Source organism: Zalophus californianus, chromosome X (assembly GCF_009762305.2).
Source record: "Zalophus californianus isolate mZalCal1 chromosome X, mZalCal1.pri.v2, whole genome shotgun sequence".
Lineage (NCBI taxonomy): Eukaryota > Metazoa > Chordata > Mammalia > Carnivora > Otariidae > Zalophus > Zalophus californianus.
Genome location: NC_045612.1, coordinates 101,570,138 through 101,594,046, shown reverse-complemented (window position 1 = coordinate 101,594,046; position 23,909 = coordinate 101,570,138). Strand labels below are relative to the sequence as shown.

General features: G+C 34.7%; 1 protein-coding gene across 2 annotated transcripts in view; it reads right to left on the bottom strand.

Annotated features, from left to right (window-relative positions):
• DMD (dystrophin) overlaps window positions 1-23,909 on the bottom strand; it is a 2,214,577-nt gene that overhangs the window by 1,220,155 nt on the left and 970,513 nt on the right. For both annotated transcript variants that reach the window (XM_027607979.2, XM_027607980.2), the window contains exons 35-37: window positions 12,100-12,279; window positions 11,666-11,794; window positions 9,928-10,098 (exon numbers count right to left, since the gene is read on the bottom strand). In XM_027607979.2, the coding sequence (XP_027463780.1) occupies window positions 9,928-10,098; window positions 11,666-11,794; window positions 12,100-12,279 (480 nt within the window). The remainder of the gene's footprint in view (window positions 1-9,927; window positions 10,099-11,665; window positions 11,795-12,099; window positions 12,280-23,909) is intronic.

The window sequence follows — 23,909 nt, the reverse complement described above, 5'->3', positions numbered from 1 at the left end:
GATGATGTATTAGGATATATTAGGAATAAGACACTTTTCACATGAATACTTCCCTAAGATTTTATCAACTTAGAGTAAATTCTCTCCTCTGAATTCAAAGGGTTTTGTCTGTAGCAATGGAGCTACACAGAAATATAATGCAAGTCATATATGTAATTTTAAATGTTTTAGATGCCATACTAAAAAGTAAAAAGAAACAGATGAAATTAATTGTAATAATGTTTTATTCCTAATTTCCCAAAATACCATATAAGCCTATAATTGATATAAAATTAAGAAGATACTTTACATTCACTTTCTCCTATTAAGACTTCAAAAACCACTATGTATTTTACACATCTTAATTTGGAGTAGCCACATTTCAAATGCTCAACAGCCATATGTGGTTTGTGGCTACCTTTTCAGACAGTACAGATCCGTAGTAATTATTATTATTATGACTTTGAAAAGAACAAATAGCTCATTATTAGTTTGAAATCTACCACAAGAGTAATGTCTTACTAATGAGAGTCAAGATGCTAATGTTTTAGTCAATAAATTTTAGTGGATTTAGACAATTCTTACAATGTCCATCTTATTCACTTGCATTCAGATATGTTCTCTGAGAGGAATTTTCCAGAAGCCTTCTGGGGATAGGAAAACTTATGGGAATGGGTTCCACATGATCTATCAGGAGTCTCTATTCCTCATTTAATGTGTACAGTACCCTACATTGTACTTCAGTATCTTACATATTTGAATGTAATGTTATTTTACTTTCAACATTTTATGCTTTGTCTCACCAGATTTTTTAATCCCTGAAGTTCAGAATATATGTTATGTACTCTATTTTCCATAGCAAATATAACTTCTGTTTTTTTTTTTTTTGTATAGAAAAGGTACTTACAATACCAACTACTAGTTTTAGAACATCCAATGTATTAACCGAATTAACCAGCAACCAATTTTGTAACGGAAATAACCATAAGTACTCAACCCAATTATTTTGGCTATACTATTGACCAGATCAGACCAGCCATTTGACATCTGTGTGATTAATACTCTTTGTTCAGGAACAAGGAGTAGGGAAAATTTAGATGCTTCCTTAAGAGTTCACTGGTTTACCACTAGGTCATAACAATTCTACGGCAGGCACTTCTCTAACCAATTATTTTTATATATCAATACTTGGTCTTTGTTGTTTTGTAATTTAGAATTATTATACAAGTTTATCAAAGAAATGCATAATAAGCAAGCTTCCATAATTTAATAGCTCACTCGTGAGTCACCGAAGTTTAAAACATATAAAGTATATAATGCCTGCTTTTTAAACTCAGAATTATGATAAATCACTTAAAGAAATTGAAAGCAATGTGGATAAATCATCTTAATTATTACGTAAATTATTATTGAATTCAAAGAAAATATATGACCACAGAAGAACTAGAATCACAATTAAATCACACAAAGTTAGACGATGTACACAAGATAGGTTTTAGAATACACAGAAAATAATCAAATAAAGATTATAATATGGTAGGGAGGAATATAAACCAGGCATAGGTTCTGCACAATTTAATTTTTTACTTACCTTTTCATCTTAACAGCTTTAACATGACTGTGTAGTCATACAAAATACAAATAAAGTAAAACATACGAAAGTTTAATAAACAGATAAATGGACACAAAAGAAAGAAGAGACAGAGAAACTGAGAAAGACAACACTTTGTTTTCCTTGATTTTTTAATGTTTCAGTTTGCTTAACAGCTATTAATTGTGCTTTGCTGTATGATTTAAGATTAATGAAATTTAAGGCTTTGTTAAAGTCTTAGCATTAAAGGTGACTTATATAACAAGTTAACAAACAATAACATACTGAAAAAGGTAAAATTAATTACAAATGGATTCACTGTAAATTGGAAGCATTCAAATTACTCAGACATACTTTATAATTTTTAAATTGTAACCTTACTTTTAGTTAAATATTACTTCTAACGTGCATAGATACTAACATAATAATGACTGTGTTTACACAGACAGCAAAGTAAACATTTGTTAATATGGACTATGTACTCTCAATAATTGTGAAAATGGCCCTACATTCAAGTTACACTAATATCTAAATCGCAAATAAATAATCTGAGTGCTATAGATTGGTTTAAAAATGCTTCAAATCAATCAGTCTCCTCTTTCCACTCTGCAGCTTTGAAAATTTATTTATCATTACAATGTTGGTATAAAAAATAAAATAATTCATGGAAATCAAAAAGAATAAAGTTTCAAGGACCAGTAACATCCTGTAACACAGAAAAGACATAGTACTGATATGGTATGAAGAGTTATTTCAAATCCAAATATCTGGAGAGGAAAGAAAACTTACAAAGAAAAATATGCATATTAGAAATACCTATCTAGAATGAAGATAATCACATAGTTTATAGATTCATTCACTCACTTACTTTAAATTCATAAGAGCAAACTCCAAAAAAACATGAGAAATTAAATTTAAGAAATAAAGCAAATTGACTCAGAAGAGTGACCCTATATTGGCTGGATTCTTTTACTAGTTAGGTAAGGTACTGGTTTATCTTTGAATGCTTTGAGGATGAGAATGTGAAAATGAGGTAACTTCCCAACCTTGTGGAGTTAATTAAAGGATGTTACCCAGTACATCAGCTTTTGAATCGATGAGATTAATCTCATGGTCATACTTTTCAGAATTAGATAGAAAATATATTGATTTTGTTAAGATATATTGGTGGTTCAAGAATCAGCCCACTGCCTGCTTTTTGTTAAATATAACTTGGAATATTTCTTTACCTCATGAGTAAATGAGTTCAGAAGTAGCAGCTGAAATAGGAGAAGAAAGGATTGCACTGTAAAAATATATGAGGGAGACAAATGAATTAAAAGCAAAAATACAACACTTTGGACAACTGTGTGTTTTTTCTTTTTTCTTCCTCCTTCCCTTTCTCCCTTCCTCTCTCATTTCTGCTTTTTTGTTCAATTCTTTTTGTTTTTAATACAAAGAAGTGCACTGAAATCATTGCTTCTTTAGGTGAGATTAGACATATTCATATTAGCATATAATATACCGACAATCAATACCTGATACTATAAACAGAGGTAATAAAGTACGCTGGGTTTCAGCATGCTGGAGTGGACAAAGCAATGAACCAGGATCTGACATTTTTCTAACCACGCTGTGAGAACATGGGCAACCCACTGGCTCTCATAGTCCCCTGTAAATATCTGAAAGTCCCTGGTCCAAGGAATGATTACTTTTGCATACGATGATGACTGATCAGAGGAACAGTTTTCCTTCTTAAAGGATGACAATCAGGAATCACCAAATAGCTTTACATATTTAAATATCATGCTAATAAGACCCAGTTAGTTCTAGCAAATGACATTGCTCACCAAACTGGATTAACATCTACTTTCAAAACATTTTAAATGATTGTAAGAAGGATTTGTTACTAAATTTTCAACAGAATTAACCTTGATAAAGGGATAGCAAACTACAAATGTGAGAAGTTGTTAATATAGGAATTCTGTTGCTAGGCTCATTTCTTATTTATTTCAGTGAAATAAAATTAGCAGGTATAGTATTACATGGCTTGGATATTAATTATTTGAAGCTCATTTCTTATTTATTTCAGTGAAATAAAATTAGCAGGTATAGTATTACATGGCTTGGATATTAATTTGTTAATATTATTTAAGGATATTAACTGTAATTGTTACATTTTTAGCACCCTACAAATTATGCAATTCCTGTGGAACTTTACCAAAGTTTTTACTTATGTTTTCTGTTATAATTTCTTTCTAGAAAATTTTATTAAAAAGTGTATGTGTATACGCATGTGTACAACAATACACATGTATTACCATATAGGGGTGTACACATACAGGCACACACATATGCAAATAAGAATAACCATACCAATTAATGGGCCATGTTCTCTTCTATCCGAGGAGGTGTTAAATTAGAAAGAGACTACGAAGTGGAAAAAGATCAATATATTTGCATTGATAAAGTTGATTACTGAAGATTAGGTATTACTTAAAATTTTCAAATCCAATAAATCTCATTTTGACATTCTAGGTCATGTTTATAAGAGGTATTATTTATTACCCACTGATGTTTAGGAAAGCCAAAACATTTGTCTAAACTATTGTTAACATATTTATACATTACTTTTCACATATAAAGCCACTATTTAAGATAGATTAGACCCAACCACATAGAGTTTTTTTCTTTCCCCTGATTTATTCTGTATTAAATGGGAGGCTCACTGGCTTTCTCATAGCTGTGTGTGTGTGTGTGTGTGTGTGTGTGTGTCTGAAAAGTCTCTGATCCAAAGAACGATTACTTTTCCATCTGCTAACACTGATTGGAGGTCAAAAACTTGACACTGTAATTATAATAGCAACAAAACTATGAATATTTACACATATGATACCAGACAGTCCAAATCTCATGTGACAATTACACTAAACACATATAGAGAAACTGCTTACATGAATTATAAAAGCAATTTTAAGGCCCATTATGGAAATTAAAGAATATAGGGTATAAAATATCTAACGGCACATAACTCTTTTTTTTCCCAATAGCACATAAATCTTAATAAAGAATTGAAGATATAGAAAACAAGTTCACCTTTCTTTTGGTTGGTACGAATTGCAGGGCCAATAATTTAAACATTTCAGCTCCATAGAAATGAAGACAATTTAAATAGGCAAATTATACGTATAAGTTTTATAATATCTTGTAACAAGGTAATTACCTATATTAATAGGATATAGCTAGAAAAAAATCTGTTTAGTCAACATTATTTTGAAATTATTATAATGTGATAAATATATCTTGATGCATATTTTATTCTTGAAACTCATATGTAGACTTTCATACTCAGTGAGTCTTGAATTCTGAGACATTTTTCAGCTCACCATCTTCTTGGCCCTCACATGTAATAAAGTCTAGGTTAGTTCTTAATGTCTGTAGACCACTGGTTCTCAAAGTGGATCCCAGATCATTAGCATTGATATCACCTAGAAACTTCTTAGACATGCAAATATCAGGCCACACTCAAGGCCTATTGAATCATAATCTCTGTGGGCAGTGGGGGCAGGCGATAGACAGCAATCTGTGTTTTAACAATTGCTCCGAGTACAGAAAGTTTTGAAAGTCACTGCTCTACACTATCACTTCCTTTTCATTCCCAGAGACACCCCTTTATTTGAGGTACTCAGTGTTTCTCATCTAGACTATCACCATGGCTTCCTAACTGGTTTCCCTACTTCCTGTTATTATTCCGTTGAATTCTCTTCCCAACCACTATTGGACTAACCTTTCAACAGTGCATTGAAAACAACAACAACAACAACAACAACAAAACATTAAGAACTCCTCATCGCCGACTGAATTAAGCATAAACTATTTGTCTGGTTGTCATGACCTCTCCACACTGTGTCTAATCATCCTCTTCATTCTTATCATCCACAACTAAGCTTCATGCTCCATGCTCTACATTTCGTAAGTAAACAATGTACTCTCCACTGAACACTCCATACACTCTTGAGCTTTTTCATAGGTTATCCTGAATTGCTACCTCTTCTATGTTGCTAGAGTGGCTGGTAAATTCACTCAGCATACACTCATTCTTGGCCCAATATCCATGAACATACCTCACTCCACAATTAAACAGTAAGCTCCTTGACTTCGTCACACCTTAGCTAGCAATACAGGCACCACAGAACCAAACATTATGACCTGAAATACTACATTGTTGGTAAGAGATCATTCATATTGGTCCCTTTTCCCAACCATTCCTTCAGTAATCCTTTAAGACCTACCTCAACTACCATCTCTCCCAAAATGCAGACTCCCCTCTCCAACTTGGCTTCTCATAAGATGGAGAGGAGTAGAGCTGCCATAAGGAACAGCACTCAGTAGTCAGCTTATTTCTGCCCTCTATGCATCTGTTTCCTGTTATCTTCTTTTCCTGACAGTATCTTTCTCATCAGCACCCTGCTACACCACCATGTTCAGAAGCCCTAAGACCGAAAGAGTTGAGACATATTGTCTCCCCCCCATTGATTTCATTGACTTTACCTGGGTTAGGAAGTTACCACTGATTCATTTCTATAATTCTGACCATCCCCATTAAAACTGCCATTTTCTCAAACTGATTTCATACAGATTAGGAGAAATTAAGCTTTCTCAAAGCAATCAGATACTACCGACAAACCTAAATGAAATAGGAAAAGGTAGCATTTCATGTCATATTTGGGACAAGCAGAACTTCCTAGCATTTCTTATATTGGTCCACTTGATAATCTATAAGGCTGGTCCTTACAATGGAAATAGCAAAGACATCTTCTTGATCCCAGTCCATTTCCTGTATTATAAACATACCTCTACACTTTTAAAGGCCAGAAGGAGAAATCAGTCATTCCTCCATTTCTTTTTCCCATCAATTTCTGTCTCAATTCTCAAAATCTGGCCATTCAAAGCTAATATATAATATGATGGAAATAATTGTGGATATTAAGGATTTCTACCATTTTGTATTTATAAAGTAACATGTAGATTTTTAAAATGTATGCTTTTACATATCTTAAGTCATTTGATCTTTTATTTGCTTAACCAACTGAGCCACCCAGGCGCCCAAGTCATTCGATCTTTACCACAATCTTGAGGTGGCTCTGAGAGGTGAAGTGTCACATCCATGATCACATTCAAAGCAAGTTCTGTGGCTTGAAACTAAGAACTTTTTCCTTTCACCATGCTGTTCCTCATTAATGGTTAAAAGTTCCCACTAGAGAGAGCTGCATCTGATGGACAAGTTCTCAACCAATCTAAACTGAGGACCACAGTGGCCAATGCCTTCCGGATTTTGTAATTTCTTGTCATGGACAGTCTTTGCAGAAGACATAAACTTTGTCTTCTTCACCAAACAATGAATCCAGGGATTGTCAGTAAATTTTCAGGGTAAAATTTTGCTCTACTCAAGTGTCCTTTCTAGTTGACCTTTAAAAGGATCCTGAAGTTAGTTCTTATACAGAGTCTATTTTCTACCCATATATATTCCCAAGCTACTTTAATTTATTTAATCACTGTAGATTTTCTCCAAGATTATTCTTTTAAGTAAAACCTGCCCATAAACTCAACCATAAGAAGGGTATACTCCACCCCAATCTTCCCCATGCATAAGCTCTACTGTATTAGGAGCTTGACTTTGAGATCAAGTCACCTCTGAGAATTCCAGCACTTCCAGAATTACCATACTCTGTAAACAAACACACATACAGGTCATTATTTTAAATTCCTTATTGCATCAACAAAAGATCACTGGGCTGTCACACTTCAGAACTATTAAGAGCTAATCTAACTACTCCTAATTTTAGCTAGTCTAGCCCAGAGACTTTACACTATGTTCTATGGACATAACTTGTATCTCTTGAACCCTACCACAGGAAGGAGAAAGACAAAAGGACAGAAATCACCTATCCACAGACCCTCCTGTTATACATTCTGTTCTAAATAATAACCCTTGGGGGCTGGGGGGAGTGGTGGAATGCTTTCCTTTTAAGGATTACTAATCTAGTTTAACTCCTTTATCTTATAACATTAAAATGGAATTTAAGAGAAACCACATGTTCTGCCTAATGCTGACAAAATTATGCCTCGGATTCCATCTTCCATGCCCACTGCTCTTCATATTATACTATGTGACTGCTGGAATTACCTCATTAATTGAACATCTTCATGAAGATGTACTAGTATTAAGCATGTCAGATGATTGCAATGACTATTTAAGTTTGTGTTCGTAAACAGATATTTTTAAGTATCTTTTGCACCCGTGCATATTTCCATACTCACTAGCATGATGCAATAAACAAATCAGCAAAATGTCAGATAAGCTTTATCTCCATGTTTTTGGTTTCATCATGATGATGGAGCAGAATTATCTCTCAAAGCCCCCAGATGGGGTCACTATCGCATCCAGTCATCTTTATTAATTTAGAGAAAAAGGAGTATTTTGAAAAGTGACAATGTGATTCTTTTGTTGATTAATATATAATTGAAAATATTTATTTAAAATCTCTAATGTCTTTCTTCAGTAAGGAAAATAAAAGAAGTACAGCGAGTGGCTCACCTAATGAATGATGTACAGAAGTAACTAACAAATGTGTACAGAACATAGGATGAAAATTCACAAACTTCTCTTGGCCATGCTAAGTCTGGCAGCTTCTATCATACAGGTTGAATTCTACTCATTTTTCAATATCTACAAGTCACAATCTTGTGACATAACTTGTCTCAATCTACTGTTGAAAGGATCAAGAAAACAATAGCATGTTTCCTCTGAAATATTCTCTAGCTTACTGATATATACAACAGGAGGAATACAAAACCTAGGAATGAAGTATTAGCATCCATTTCTTAAGATGACTGAAATAGCCTTTGGTTGTTTAGATATTACATACTCTAATGATAATCCCTAGAAGTAAAAACGATTGTCTTAAACAGCAGAGTAAATTCTTACAAAAAACAATTATGCTGTGAAAGTAAATTTTGGAGCCTTTCAGATATTTTCCAGGTGAGGACGGCTTCCTTAAAATAGTACATAAATGAGTATCACTAACTCGTTAACTTAAACATTACAAAGATGAAGCAATGCATTAAGGTAAGCTAATACCCTTTTTGCTTTGGGAAGGCGAGTTCTGAAGGTTAACTATGTTTCATGGGTATAAAGTATTTAAAATTCAAATCACATTTCAATATATTTTAGAAACTCTTTTAAATATGTACTAGTACATATAACAGTGATACATTGGAATGCGTTAGAAAATAGAGCAATTGCAAATCATGCTATTATTGAGTGTCCATATTTTTCAAAATAATTTTCAAGCATATTCTCCCATTGTTCCAGGGGTCAACACTTACCTGACATATTACATATTTTCTCACAAATATTTCAAAAACGTTTTTTTCACTTAAGATTACTTATAGCAATTATCTGTATATGTAAATACATATATTTATTTTACATACATTTTTGTATTTGAAAGTATATTATATATATTGAAAAATGTGTCAATTGACATTTTATAAAATTGGGGGTAATTACCTTGCAACTTGACACTAACCCAAAAAAGTTGGATTTATATATTTTTATATATTTTTGCAAGCTACCTATTAGGTAAGATTTTGTGTTCATTAAATGTTACACAAATATAAAGGGTTATCATGCAAAAGTTCCATAACCCCTGGTTCTTCATTAAACTGAATATAGATAGACATATAAAATTACAAAATTAAGATATATAAGCTTTGCAATCATTTGTTTTCATGGCTTGAGCATGTCATTGTAGCCTAATGGGTTTCGTCACAGTAAGTATCGGCAATTAGCAAGAGCGAGTTAAATATACACACATACACACATGTGCACAACCAATAAAGAGATACAAACACCCTAGGTCATGCAGGAGATATACAAGGCCCCATTTTGGATATTTGATCCATATTACACACAAGCAATATTATATTTGGCAAAATAAGTCAGTAATGCTTTCCTTAGATGGATGTCTTTTGTGCTTTTTTGTTGTTGTTGGCCTGCAGCATGCTATTTGTTACTTTGCTGTAGGTTACCCCTGAAAGTACATATGTAAACCAGTACAGAATGCAGTTCTAGAATAGCTGTGGCATGAAAGGAAAAATGACAGAGAGAGAGAGAGACAGGGAGACTGGTGGGGGGTAGCGGGGAGATTGATCTCCCCTGAGATTCAGTGGTAAAATTTCCTTATATACATTTTGGCCTTCATTTTCTTTTTGAAAACCTTGCTGTGGGGGTCGCTTGCCCCCTTCAGAGTACTGCGCAACCTTCGCAAGAGATCATTTATCACTAGTTTCCACCTTGGAGCAGATCTTCCTACCTTTCCAGTCTTAATTCTGTGAGAAATGGCTGCAAATCGGTGGTTGAGCTCTGAGATTTTGGGCTCTACTACTTTCCTGCAGTGGTTGCCGCGGTTTGCCATCAGGTTTGCTGCTTGGTCACGCGTGGAATCCACCTTTGGGCGCATGTCATTCATTTCAGCCTTTAAACGCTATATTCCGTGAGCAAGAGACAGGGCTTGACGTTAGTAATTAAATGGAAGTTGAGAGAGAGCCAGAGAGTGAAAAAGAGAAAGAGAAAGAAAGAACGAGTACATGCAAAGGAATACAGAGGGAGGAAAAAAAGCCAACATCCATAAAATAGAGGAGACTGAGAATGTGTGCCATCTCAGGAAAATAGATCACCGTCCTTGTTTAAACTGAGTCTAGGCTTATTTTCAGTCTGAGGAAGGATGAGGGATATTTTCCTGACTTCTCTATGTTGCCCGCAACAATCATAATATTGAATATTTAGTCTTATTTTATCTTAACTTACTCTAAATTTCATAGCTGTGGAGCAACCTTAATATATGCTCAGGAGGAAAGCTGAAGAACAATTTTCTATTCCTCCTGGGTACTTTTGAGTTCCTTTTTATTATATTGAGTGTCATGGGGAAAAAAATGGATTTTCCAACAGATAAGGGTTCTGTGTCACAGACAGAGGGAGTGAGGAAGGTTCTGCCTGACTCAAGGGGTCAGAGAGGGTATAAGTGAAACCACTCAGGTCCTATTAATTCAAAGGCCTTGAAGGAAATTCACCATAAGATGGCATTCCTTAACTACACATCAAAGGACAAGAGAGAGTAAGATAAGGTACACACAACAGAGTGAATATGTTTTGGGTAGCCTGAAATACATCAACAGTTTTTCATTAAAAATAAACTATAATCTTGGGAAAAGAGTAATTTTCATAAAAAAGAAACAAATGAATTGTTCAGACAGAAACTACAATTTTTGAGTGTTAAATAGCAACCCACTAGTTAATTACCATTATTTTGGCAAAACAAAATAAGGAATCATTAATTTAAATGGAATTTGTTAAAATTCAACTCTTCCTATTTACTTTTGAAAGATGTTATCAAATGGAGATAACATAGTATCAATAAGATAAATTCACACATTATACCTCTCATATCCTTTTATAGGCACCACTTTTTTTTTTTTAATGAAGATTAAGTTGCCTTTCAGAAAGATGACTCAGGACATCCTAATAATTGGTTTCAATACACAAACAGAGAACACAAAGCCATGTTTATTTTACATATAGTTAAAAATAAAAACATCCAGATTTATATAAGCTCAGTACTGTTACTAATTACGAAGATTTGGATATTGCATAGGCAAAATGTCCAGATGACTGGATTTCAGGTGTTTACTCAGATAGGCTCTGAATGATACCGGGAAACTGATCCTTATGTTAGCTATAAGAACACAGTACTAACAAGTCAAATGGGCAGGAATTTGCAAAATGACACCAAAATAAATCCTGGAATCCCTTTGTCATCAGACTTTGTTTTGGGTAATTAGGTGAGAGGTGGATATGAACAGATATCCAGATTACAAAACTCTTCAAAGTCATTAACCCCCACGTGAATTAAGAAAGTAGGGAGGGAAGGAGAATAGGAGGGGGAAAGAAGGAAGAGAGGAAGAACTTTTTTCATTCTTATTAAGAACTCCTTGATGATCAACATAATTGGTGTGCAGTTAGAAAATTACTTTTCATAATATTTTATTTGCTACCTTAAGTATGTCTTCTTTTTGCTGAGGTTTCTTTTTCTCAGATTCATCCAAAAGTGCTTCAGCCTGAATGATCCAGTTTGTGATGTAATCCACATTCTGGTCAAAGTTTTCCATGTGTTTCCGGTATTCCTTAATATTACAGAGATATACCATGATATAACATTGGTTAGATAATATTCTTCAAAGATTTGTCCTACTTTCTATAATGTTAAAAGGCAAAAAATATTAGTATCAGTCAAATCATACTTAGGTGTGATCTCCATATAAAATACAGCAGAGACATGGCAAAATATTAAAATATAGTTAAAGGTGTTAAGAGCCACCATTTATGTGAAGTTGAGGAATGTGCAGACATAAATGTCGTTATTCAAAGCATACATAATTTCCTTCTCATAATGGAGAGGGGTTGAAAATCCTCTAGCCTCTTCTCTTACCAACAAAAGGTTTAACCACTCTTCAGCTCGGGAAGTGACAGCTATCCAGTTACTATTCAGAAGACTCAGTTTATCTTCCACCAAGGTTTCCTTCTTGCCCAAAACCGTTTTCAAGGCCTCTCCTAGCTCTGTGACACTCTTCAGGTGAACCTTCTGTTTCTCAATCTCTTTCTGAGTAGCCTGTGAAAAGGACAGTATTTGAGCTTGGAGTAATATACTCTAGTCTTTAGATTTAATGCTTTTGAAATGGCTGTGAGTATGGTTACTCTGGTAAGATTTTTCAATGATTTAAAACTTCCATATGTCTTTATGAATGATGAAAATCATACCATATACATTGTAGTTTCCTTACTGGGTATATATAAGCATATATGTATACAGAAACATGATGAATTTCTATTTATGATTGTTTACATTTAACAGATAAACATACATATTGTTCATCTAAACATATTTATATTAATTTGTAAATGTACTGGGTGAAGACAGACCTTAGAAACCTCATCCACAAATAAGCAACTGCTTTTAGAAAATTCAGCAATTAGTGTGCTCTTGTATTTCTACAGTAGAAATTTTCAGCATTTTGGTGCCACAAACCTATTTGGAATCTGGTGAAACGTAAGGACTCTTTCTCATAATAATATTTTTTAAAGATTTTATTTCTTTATTTGACAGAGAGAGAATGTGCACGAGCAGGGGGAGCAGGAGAGGCAGAGGGAGAAACAGACTCCCCGCTGAACAAGGAGCCTGATGCGGGGCTCGATCCCAGGACCCCAAGATCATGACCTGAGCTGAAGGCAGATGCTTAACCCACTGAGCCACCCAGGCGCCCCTCTCATAATAATATTTTTTAAAAAATAAATGTAAGTCCACTGGATTTTAAAGAAAAGGAGTTCTACCGGAAAACAATATACAAAATATCTTTTTAAAACCTGTAAGATAGTAATAACTGTCTTCTTGCCTAACGTGTGTAACTACAATAATCTAGCAGCAGATCTTTAGGATAATTTGAAAGCAGTGATGACCATAACTGGTGTCTTGGAATTTATACAATGACTAGAACGTGATGTAAAATTATCTGCCATTTTTACTGATGGCAAAGTTGCAGGAAATGCAGCTATTACTGGGGTTTGCTGCTCACATTCGTCATTGAAAAAAAATACTTAATTTCAATTAGAGGTCTGTGAAAATAAAGAGGTAACAGGAAAACCCCTAAGAAAGCACCACCACTTTCTAAGACTTGATTTACAAAACTTGAAAACAAGCACATTTAATATTAGAAATTATGTAGAAAGTTGATAGAAAAACTGATCCTGGTACAAATGTCTACAGTCAGCTCTACCCCCAGCCCTTTTCTGGTGATGTATCATGGCTGACCAGGTGACCACCTTGCACTTCCCTGCCTCTGCCCTGGTCCCTTTCTTGTCCTCACTCAGTTGTGGGACATTTCACTAGGGAGTAAGCCAGACCAGGTCCTCACAAGAAGTTTAACTGAAAGATACAAGGACTGTGATAACACACCAGCTAAGTCATTTAGAAATGGAAGAGATGTTTTCACCACAGCAAACCAAAGCCATAGTAAGACAAAATCACTGGAAACAGCAACGGGAAGAAAGAGGAGGAAACCCACCTGCAAAGAGGCAAATGAAACATGCCCAGAGAATAACAGAGGTGGTCCAAGTAATCGAGACTGAGAGCGAGGGTCTCTATGAGGCCAGCTTGTATCTCATCTTTAATTTCTAGATGCTCTATGGTTGTCTTTCCTTCACATGCTCAGGCCTGTTGTACTCAAAATCACTACATATAAACATTTTGTTTTTGCCTTTCATATCACAAAAATAGGGGGAATAAATTTGGTAAAAAGACTGTATAAAGTAATTTGTGCACAAAAATACTGTTTCTCCTATCCCAAAATAATCTTTTGTATTTGTGTTTTTCTTTTCCAATAGAAAAAATACCTGAAATTCAAGTAATTATTGCCAAATGCATTTATTGGCTACCGTGTAAAGGGTTAGCTGTAATGCAGGTGTCATCTGTAATACATGGGTGAACTTAGCTGTTCATAGAAGGAATTCCTTCATGTAGCAATCATAAATGTTACTGAGCTCCTACTAAAGACATCACTGTTGTAGCAACGACATAGGTGATTCTAGTTAATGTCTTTAAGAAAATTAATGAGAAATGCCTCCTTTGCATGAAAACAGCCCCTCTGGAGTTTGACTTGTGTGTGGTCCTGGGCTAGATTTTATCCCTTTCATTCCTTTCATCTGCATCCTTGTGTACAACACAACTTTTACAACCGTATATGGTGGCCATTGTTCTATTCACAATAAAATGACAGAGAAAGTTTCTGTTCTTATAATACTCATACTCAAGATGTATTTGTCAAAGATATGGAAAGATAGGCAAATGAACATGCCCTCCTTCCTACATTCATTCCAGACTAGTGGCTTGTCACCAGAGATTATTTATTTGCAAAGATAACACCTCACAAAGTTGACTCTTACTTTGTGTTTGGATTGGTAAAAACTGTCTTAAAGATGACACTATGTTTTGGCTTTGATATAAAAAGTTGTATAAACAGACATTTGTCTTTTCTATGCCAGGAAATGTAATTGAAGACCATGGAAATTTCCAAATCTCAGAAGGGTTAGAAGTTTTGAATTTAGGACATAGTGTTGCAGAAAGTTCATGGATCACAACCAACTATTATGGATTAAACATCTGCCAAAATTCTATAGCTAATTTTCAAGAGAAAATGTTTAATGTCTAGGGATACTTCATTCAGTTAATGAAAAGAATAAAATAGGAAATGTAGATAATTTCTAGTGTCACTTCGGTTTCCCCAATATTATAGGATACAACTCAAAGGCATGAAAGTTATTGTCATGATGAACATGAACTTGAAAAAAAGCAGTGACTATCGTGGTGATAATAGCACCAAAAGTGATTCACTCTTTCCACTCTTAGTGTAAAAATAAACCTAGAGTTAAATCTTCACATTTGGCATTCAAGAACAAACTGGTATTAAATAATTTGTATAAATTCTATTTTTCATAAGGAAAAATATTGTGCTCATTGAACAGATTTTTATTTTTCCTACAAAAAGTATTTTTCCCTTAGTTTCAGGTGTATAACATTTACTTTAAAATATTATCATCTTAGACTTCAAAAAATACACTGATCTGACTTTCTGAAGATCTCAGTAAAGTATCAATTAGTGAATTTGCTTTTGGTGCTTAATATCCACTCTGTACTGTGTCATTCACTGCCAGAGATTAGAAAGGAGGTAGTCTTTGCATACCCTGCTTTAATTTTACCCACAGTGTAGCTGCAGAGAAAGGCTAAAGCACAATCAAGTAATTTGGCATCATACTAGAAAGAATGTAATTGTTTGACAAAAATGAGTCATGGCTGGGATGAGCATGAATGGCTTTAAGGGAGGGGGGATACTTGGAACTGAAGTTCACCATTAAGGATCGGATGGTTTGGATTGACTACAGACCATGTGCCAAACAATCCAGAAAATATGAAGGTCAGAATCAAAAGCCACCAAAAGAAAAATATGGAGTACTTACTGGAAAATAAAAAGGTAAATTTTATGAGGTCAAGGAACTATTCCTTGGCTCTAATGGTTTCCTGTACAATAAGAATGTCTATGCTTGCTGATGTATTGAGAACTGAACTACTGGACTGAAATCCAGCTACTGTTTTGGCCATTCTTTCCAAACCCTCACTCATGCCTCTCGAAGGGATGTAGTTTCTTAAGCGGTTGGTGAGATGGGGAGAAAGAGCTGATCAAACATGATACTTTCTTCTCTTAAAAAGCATCCAATCCAATCCAATCCTCAGCACGCATGCCTTCTTTGGCTGCTGTGTTAGGTGAGGGATGGAGAAGGTCCTGAAGGGTCTACCCTAATGAATGGACAAGTTCAAATTCAGTGACTAAATTGATGAAGTCGTAACTCAACTTTTAGGGATTTTTTTTTTTTTCAATCTTGTAGTAATGTGACAGCTTCTAGGGTTGATTTTAAGGCTGAATAAAAAACAAAATTATCACATTCAGTTTTATTTTGACCTATGAGATGGCCATAAGTCCAATTTCGGGAGTTTCACCAGCAGCTTAATGTGAACTACACGCCTGGCACCAGGGGTTTTTAATGACATAGAAAAAATATCAGCTAAGAGTACTACTCAGTTTGAATATTAACTGCCATAAAATCTAACATACTTTTACTGTCCATATGTTTAATTTGTAACATTTGATACCAGTTCCAGCATAGAGTCAAAATATTAAACACTAATTTCCATGATTTCAAAGACATAAATTTGTTGTCGACTTCTTCCTAGCCATAAAAATTTTCAAATCCTACTCCAATTTCCTTATTAAAAAAGGGGTGGCATAGGTTAACTTCTCCTAATAAAGATACCCATGTGTTCAAGTGAAGGATGGAAAATACATTCTGATTCATTCTTCATATCTGAAAGTTAAATCACTCGAGTCTAATTTAAAATGGCCTTAGGTTCAGGATTCACTCATCAGCTTATCAATTCATTTCACTGATGGGTTAGCAGGATGGGAAAACTCATTCTGTTGGTTTCTAATGATCACACCATCATGAGATGGAAACATTTTTGTTAATTTTATTTAAAGGTGAAATAGTAAAAAGTGTAAGATTAATTATCTAATCCCACAGGAACACATCCACAACTATTTTCTGACAGGCGCAGAGAAACACAGCCCACCTGGACTTGACCTCTCACATTTTCAGAGGTCCAATGGCTTCCAAAAGTTTTCCTGGAATTTCCCAGTGACTTAGATTCTTAAGATAACTCCTCTGACGTACTGTCATTCCCACTCCCCTCCCCAACCTTCTTCATCTCTGAATGTCTCCTGTCCCATAGGTTCTATCGTCATTCAGTCCCACATTTAGTTAAAAAAAAAAAAAGTGCCACAATACCATTTCCATATATCTTCCTCCCTTTACTAAAATGCTACTGAATTCTTATTTATTTTAGCTTTTTCTTAATCTCTTATGCAACTTCCCTCTAATATGGATGAAGGGTTAACTAACACACCCAAAAGGATGTTTTAAAATGTTCCCCTTCCCAAGTGGATTCGGCATTTTGTTAGTCCACATAATTATACCATTTCTGGTCATCAGGAATGGGAGAGAGTTCTTTCACCTCTAGGTACAAAATATAGTTATGGGAAAAGAATTTAAAAATTACATTATTTCTATTATAAAATGCATTTCTCCCATATTAAGATTTCTGAAATTGACATGACACTTAGAATTTGTATTTGTTTTTAAGGTGGTGGTGTTTCTTTTGATCTACAACAGCTGTAATTAAATCAACGGTGTATCATACAATCTAATGTCTTAAGTGTGATAAAATATGATATTGTTTTTGCAGGTCCCTACATTTCTCTGTCATGGCTAGAGGTTTAGGACACATTTTATTATTAGGCTAATGTGACGGAATAATATAATGATAAATCAAAAAAGAACATAAAACATTAAATAGTAGATTTTATGGCAATGTGTATTGACTTTTTATTAATAATGTATTGTCTATTAAAGAAGAATTTCATGAAAGCAGAATGTGCAGAACAGAAATTATAGCTATAACTATAATGACAGTGAATAGTGACTCCAATGGCATTTAACAGATGTTCTATTTTCTAAGTAACAGCTGCTTGATGCATTCATTGTACCAAGTTAATGGCCTGCTAGTGTTATTTCACTTCACAGATAAATTACTATGCTCGCTTTAAAAAAAAGATACGTAATTTTTCATGGGGATGATAGTGTAACAGACTTTAGAAATAAGTAATAGTTCTCATGCTTTTATAGCTGAGAGGAGTGATGAGTTGAAGCAATTATCCAGATAATCTAGGACCAGAGGCCAGATTTCTTTAAACTGTGAAAGGTAATTGTTTAAAAAAAATACAGGCCATGGTTGACTAAACTGAATGTAGACCTCATAAGAGTACTTGTATTGCATTATCTAGTGGTTCTCAAACTTTGCTGAATTATTAGAGACACTGGCCACACTCAGGCCAATTAAATCATAATTTCTGGGGTAGGCTCCAGGCATTGATAGGCTTTTAAATTTTCCCAGGTGATTTCAATGTGCAGCCAATGCTGAGAACCAATTGGCAAACAAAATGATGCATTGTCACAGGATTTTATTGGGTGATTGTCACTAAATTTTAGGACTGAAGTGAAGGCAGAAAGATAATTGAGGAAACTTATCACTGTTCTTCCTCATGTTGAATATTATAAAAACCTGTCCCTGAAATCAAAATGAAAATCACAATGACTTGTTACATAAGTGGCTTTTGAGACATCAATTATTTTGCATTATTTAACACCCTGAATTGAATTCAACGTTTGTGTGTATGTGTGATTCTCTCAGGCATCTCTTGGTATCCCGACGCTGCTGTTAATAAAATCTAATGGTCAATTTATGAAAAATAAGAGATATGAACTCTCCAAAAGCTGATGGATTTAAAGTATAAAAGAACTGAAATAATTTTTCCAGGGAATTATATTTGATCATTTTAATTTTTATATAACACTGTGAATATTAAAAGGGCTTTAATATAGCTGAATTATTTAAGTGGCTTTGAATTTTTGACTACTGAAACTAAATTGGAAATACATGAAATCTGCTAGTGGTTAAATCAGAAAATCATATGGATTAAACTTTGCTGAAGCTTACATTTTCCAAACATAATGATCATCGGAGATACAAACTTCTATTTAATCATATAACTATCTACTTTCCTACAGTTATTTTTTGTGCTCAATTCCTATGCTAAATAATTGAAGCCATAATGGGATATTGAGAATCAATGGACTTATATCCAACTAATCAAAGTGACTTTAAGACAAATGCACACAGGATTGTCATTTTATTATTTTCATGCAGACTTATTTAATCTGCACTTTAAATTTAGCCATTGTGTATATTTTTTTTATTGTGAATGACAAATAACTTTTTTGTCACTTTAGAATTAGATTACCTTAAAATTATAAGAAAATATGAATTCTAACAATAATTATAGTGGGAAACGGCCAATGAAATCAAAGATAGTATTGGATTTTAATTGTGGGTTTGCTGTGTGCCAGGACTTCTATTTTTGCATCTATAAAATGGGAGTATTTAATCAGATGATTGTTCATGTTTCCATTTGTTCTAAAACTTACCATAGTTTTCGAAGCACACCGGCGTTTTCCTCTTCTCTCAAAAAAATGTTTTGTCATTATGTTTTAATTGTCATCTCTTAAATTGCAATTTATTTTATTGAATGGATATTTACTGAGCATGCACTATGAGTCATTATTATTTTATGTGCAGGGGAAACACCAGTGAACAAAACATATTTTTTCTTGTTCTCTTGGCAAGTGAAATTGTTAATGCCCATGCACTAGTCCAAGAAGATAGAAGCTGTCATGACAGCTCAGGGATCCTGTGCAGTGCTGGTCCTCAAACTCCCCAGGTGCTACTAATCTCTTCTAGTTTGCCTTACCATTTCCTTCCACTGTGTCTGTTTCTACTCTATAGACATCAGTGTTTCTGATTTCAACCCGGCAAACTCCCTTAACAGAGATTTGTAAGATATGAAGAGGGACAATGTCTAATCTTGAAACTGTCACAAACATGACAGTTACAGTTTCCTCAAGCCATCTCTGTCGTCCAGACCATGCAGGTAGGAGTGATTCACACTTTCAAAATCCTTTTTTTTTTTTTTTTTTTTGAGAGAGGGAGAGAGATTGAGCAGGGGGCAGGAAGAGGCAGAGGGAGAGAGAGAATCTTAAACAGGCTCCACATTCAGCACAGAGCCCAACATGGGACTCAATCTCACGATGCTGAGATCATGACCTGAGCCAAAATCAAGAGGCAGATGCTTAATCAACTGAGCCACCCAGGTGCCCCTCAAAATCTTAATATTAATTTTTCCCTCTTTATCACCACTTTAATGGAGGTAGACTGAACTTCAAAATACAGGGAAAGGGCTACTGAGCTTTAGGAATTTCAAATTAGCATTAACTATATATATATAACTTTCCAACTCCCATTATTAAACTTTTATCTCATTTCTGTTATTATTCTAAAATGTCTGCTTCCTGTTATTTGACTTTAATTTTTTTTTTTACCTTTTAAAACTTTAGACTACCTTTTAAATGTGTTCATTTTTTCCTCTGTAACTGAAGTCTGGAAGCATAAGCATATGGTGGGAGCTGACAGGACAGTTTTTCCTGCTTCCCAGCTGTGTCTCCAGGTAATCAGCCTTGCTACCATCCTACCCTAGCTACTTCTGGAAGTTCTCTCATTCTTTCTCTTCTTGAGACCACCAAAAATCTGATTTGAGATACCTAAGAGATTCTCAGGTTTATAGTCTTCCCCAAGTAGATGGTACTTCTAAACATTTTGAAATGTTTCATATAGCACTCAGTATATTTTGGGAGAGCTATGTGTTCTAAAACCTATGAACATGTGACTATAGAATTTGGAGCAGGTGTAAAACCTAAATGAGAGATTTTTGTTTTGGAAAGTTCATTTCTACAACATCGTTGGCCTATCAAAAGGACCCTGGAGTGCCAAACTCCCGATACTCATTCATGAAGAAGACATGGAAAGTCCAGGGTCAGGCTCATGGCATTGGTTTTGCATGGAAGCATGCTGAGAGAAAAATGGCAACATAAACCTTTTTATTATGTTTATTATAAGAATATTAATCAAGGTGCTATCTCATTTATGATCCTGTCTAATTTTTCTTCTGTATCTAAATTTTAGAAAAACACTCTCATTAGCACATTAAAACTATTTTAATGATAGTTTTAATAATTTCAACACTTTGAATCTCAGAAGTATGTTTACTTCCATTTCAGTTATACAAGATGAATAAATAAACTCTAGAGATCTGTTGTACAATGTTTTGCCTATAGCTAACAATACAGTATTGTATACCTAAAAAATGTTAACTGGCTAGGTCTCAAGTTAAGTGTTCTTAGCATGGTAAAAAAAAAAAAAAATGTTTACTTTTTATTTTGCTCAATAGGAAGCTTGGTGCCAAATTTTATTTTTAGATTTTTATTTATTTAAATATTTGAGAGACAGAGAGGGAGGGGGAGGGAGAGAGAGAGAGAGAGAGAGAGAGAGAGAGAGAGAGCAAGTGCACACTGGGGGAGGAGCAGAGTGGAAAGGAGAGGGAGGGGTAAAGAATCTCAGGCCGACTCTGTACTCAGCGTGGAGCCCAACGCAGAGCTTGATTTCATGACCCTGAGATGATGACCGTGAGATCATGGCCTGAGCTGAAAGCAAGAGCCAGACGCTTATCCTACTAATCCACCCAGGCACCCCAGCTTGGTGCCAGATTTTGAGGCTTTAGTCTCCTCTGCCTATTCCACTATCCACGGGATATTGTGGGTATATTTCTGTGCAAAGTTTCCCACTATAATTTTCCCTTTCTCTGGTTTTCTATTTGTGCTTGACCAGATGAATCATATGTATCTCTATAAGCTACTCTAAATAATTTTTTTCTGGAACTAGATACACAATAAATAAGCATAATTAAAATAAAGTAGAAGTAAAGCTCAAAGGATTTAATTGTAGTCAATATATTTGAAAGTATGCTGTTTGAATAAACTAATGGTTAAGTAAATACTTCATTAGTAACTAAACTTGATGTATAAGATTATTCTTATTTAGACATTCAAATATTTTATATATAAATAAATATAATTTTTAGATCAACATAACTGAAATTCAGTAGAAATAAATGAAACACTTTTAAAATAAATTGACTCTACATATTCAAATTTTCTCCAAGTCAAAAATACTTGGAATGATTGGCAAGTACATTCAATGCACTGCATGTAAATGAATACTCAACTTATTTTGAAAAAAAAATCTGACATTTATTCTTTAAAATAGCAGACAAGACTAACAGTTGGAGTCAAGTTCTCCATCTACCAAGACAGCATGTGAAATGAGAATGTACTAAGGAATCATGGGGTTTCATGTATGAGTTTGATTTTTTCCTCTTAAAAAATTATCATAAATGTGACTGCTTTAGATCTGTAGGTCACATGTTTTTATTATATGATTGTGAGTTTTGAAAAAGCTTTCAGCACCTTTCAAGTGATTTTATTAAACAAAGCATGTAATTTGGATGCAAATGTGTATACTTTTACTTGACCATTAAGGGGTCTTAGAGTATATTATTAGTAGCTTAGTGTTTTAAAGATCCAGAAAAAGTGGTAAATTAATATATAAAAGAAATGCCACTTTTCCATGCTTTTTTCCTATTGGATCTCAAACTAGTATTGCTCTTTGGTTTATGGAAAATACTTTCCAGATGGACTCAATAAGCTGACACATCTCCAGACCACTCAAACCTTCTAATATGACAAGAATAATCTAGAAATGTTTGCCAAGCTAATTATATGATAGTATGATATTCTAATGGTTCTATGGTGAAGTTAATGCAAAAATATCTCCTTAGGTGGCTTACTCAATGACCTTATGGGGACTGTGGAATTCAGAGTTCTTGTGTGGCATACTTTCATAGTTTCACCTCAGTCAGTTGTAAATTGTAGTCAGAATTTTTAAAATCCCCTTTACTTTTAGCTCTATTCCTTTGTGCACAATTACGGTAGCATTCCAAATTATACTTATAAAGCTACCCCACTGTTATGAGCCGAAATGAGTCCCCTCAACGTTCACATGATGAAGTCCTAACCCCAGGACTTTAGAATGTGACCAAATTTGGAGATAGGAAATTTAAAGAGGCAATTAAGTCAAATAAGGTCATCACGGTGGGTCCTAATCCAATATGGCTAGTGTCCTTATAAGAAGAGAAATTTGGACACAGTCATGTACAAAGGGAAGATCATATAACACAGGAGAAGACAGCTATTCACAAGCCAAGAAGAGAGGCCTCAGAACAAACCAACCCTGCCAAAACCTTGACCTCAGACTCACAGCCTCTAGAGCAGGGAAAAAATAAATTTCTGCATTTGAAGCTACCCATCTGTGGAACGCTGTTACAGCAGACCCAGCAAACTAATATACCCATTAAACTGGATATGAACAATCAGAGATGTTTTTAAGGGGAGGGTGACTGAGAAGAAAGCCTAGATGATTTTCACGCATCCTCTGCACGTACTACTACTTGCCCCCTGCACCTTTTACTATATTTCATCCTCAAATCGTAAGGATTGTCTGGTCCTTCTTGTTTGTTTATGAGTACTTAATGGTAGAAACTGGCATCAGTAGGACATGGGTTTTTATAAAGAGAAAAAGATGATGGAGGTCTTTCTCTACCTTTATTTTTTTTTAAAGATTTTATCGATTGAGAGAGAGAGAGAGCACCAACAAAAGCCGGGGGAGGGAAAGAGGCAAAGGGAGAGAGAGAATCTTAAGCAGGCTCCAACCCCAGGACCCCGAGATCATGATTTGTGCCCAAACCAAGAGTCAGAGGCTCAACAGAGAGAGCCACTCAGAGGCCCTAGTACTTCTCAACCTTTATCTTATGATGCAAAATGCAGGGGTGATACTGCTGTGGCCAAAACTGTTACATGTCCCCCAGAATGTATTCTCTCTCAAACAAAATCTACTCATCATTTTAGCAGAACACATCGTCCACCCAATTAGGACCCATCTTTTGCCATCTTCCCTGGAAGCTAAACATCATCATGTGACTAACTTCTGGCAAGTGAAAGATGGGTAAAATAATGCACGGAGCTTTTATAACATCTTTAAGAGAGAGCTGGTGTCTTCCACTTCCAGTTTTC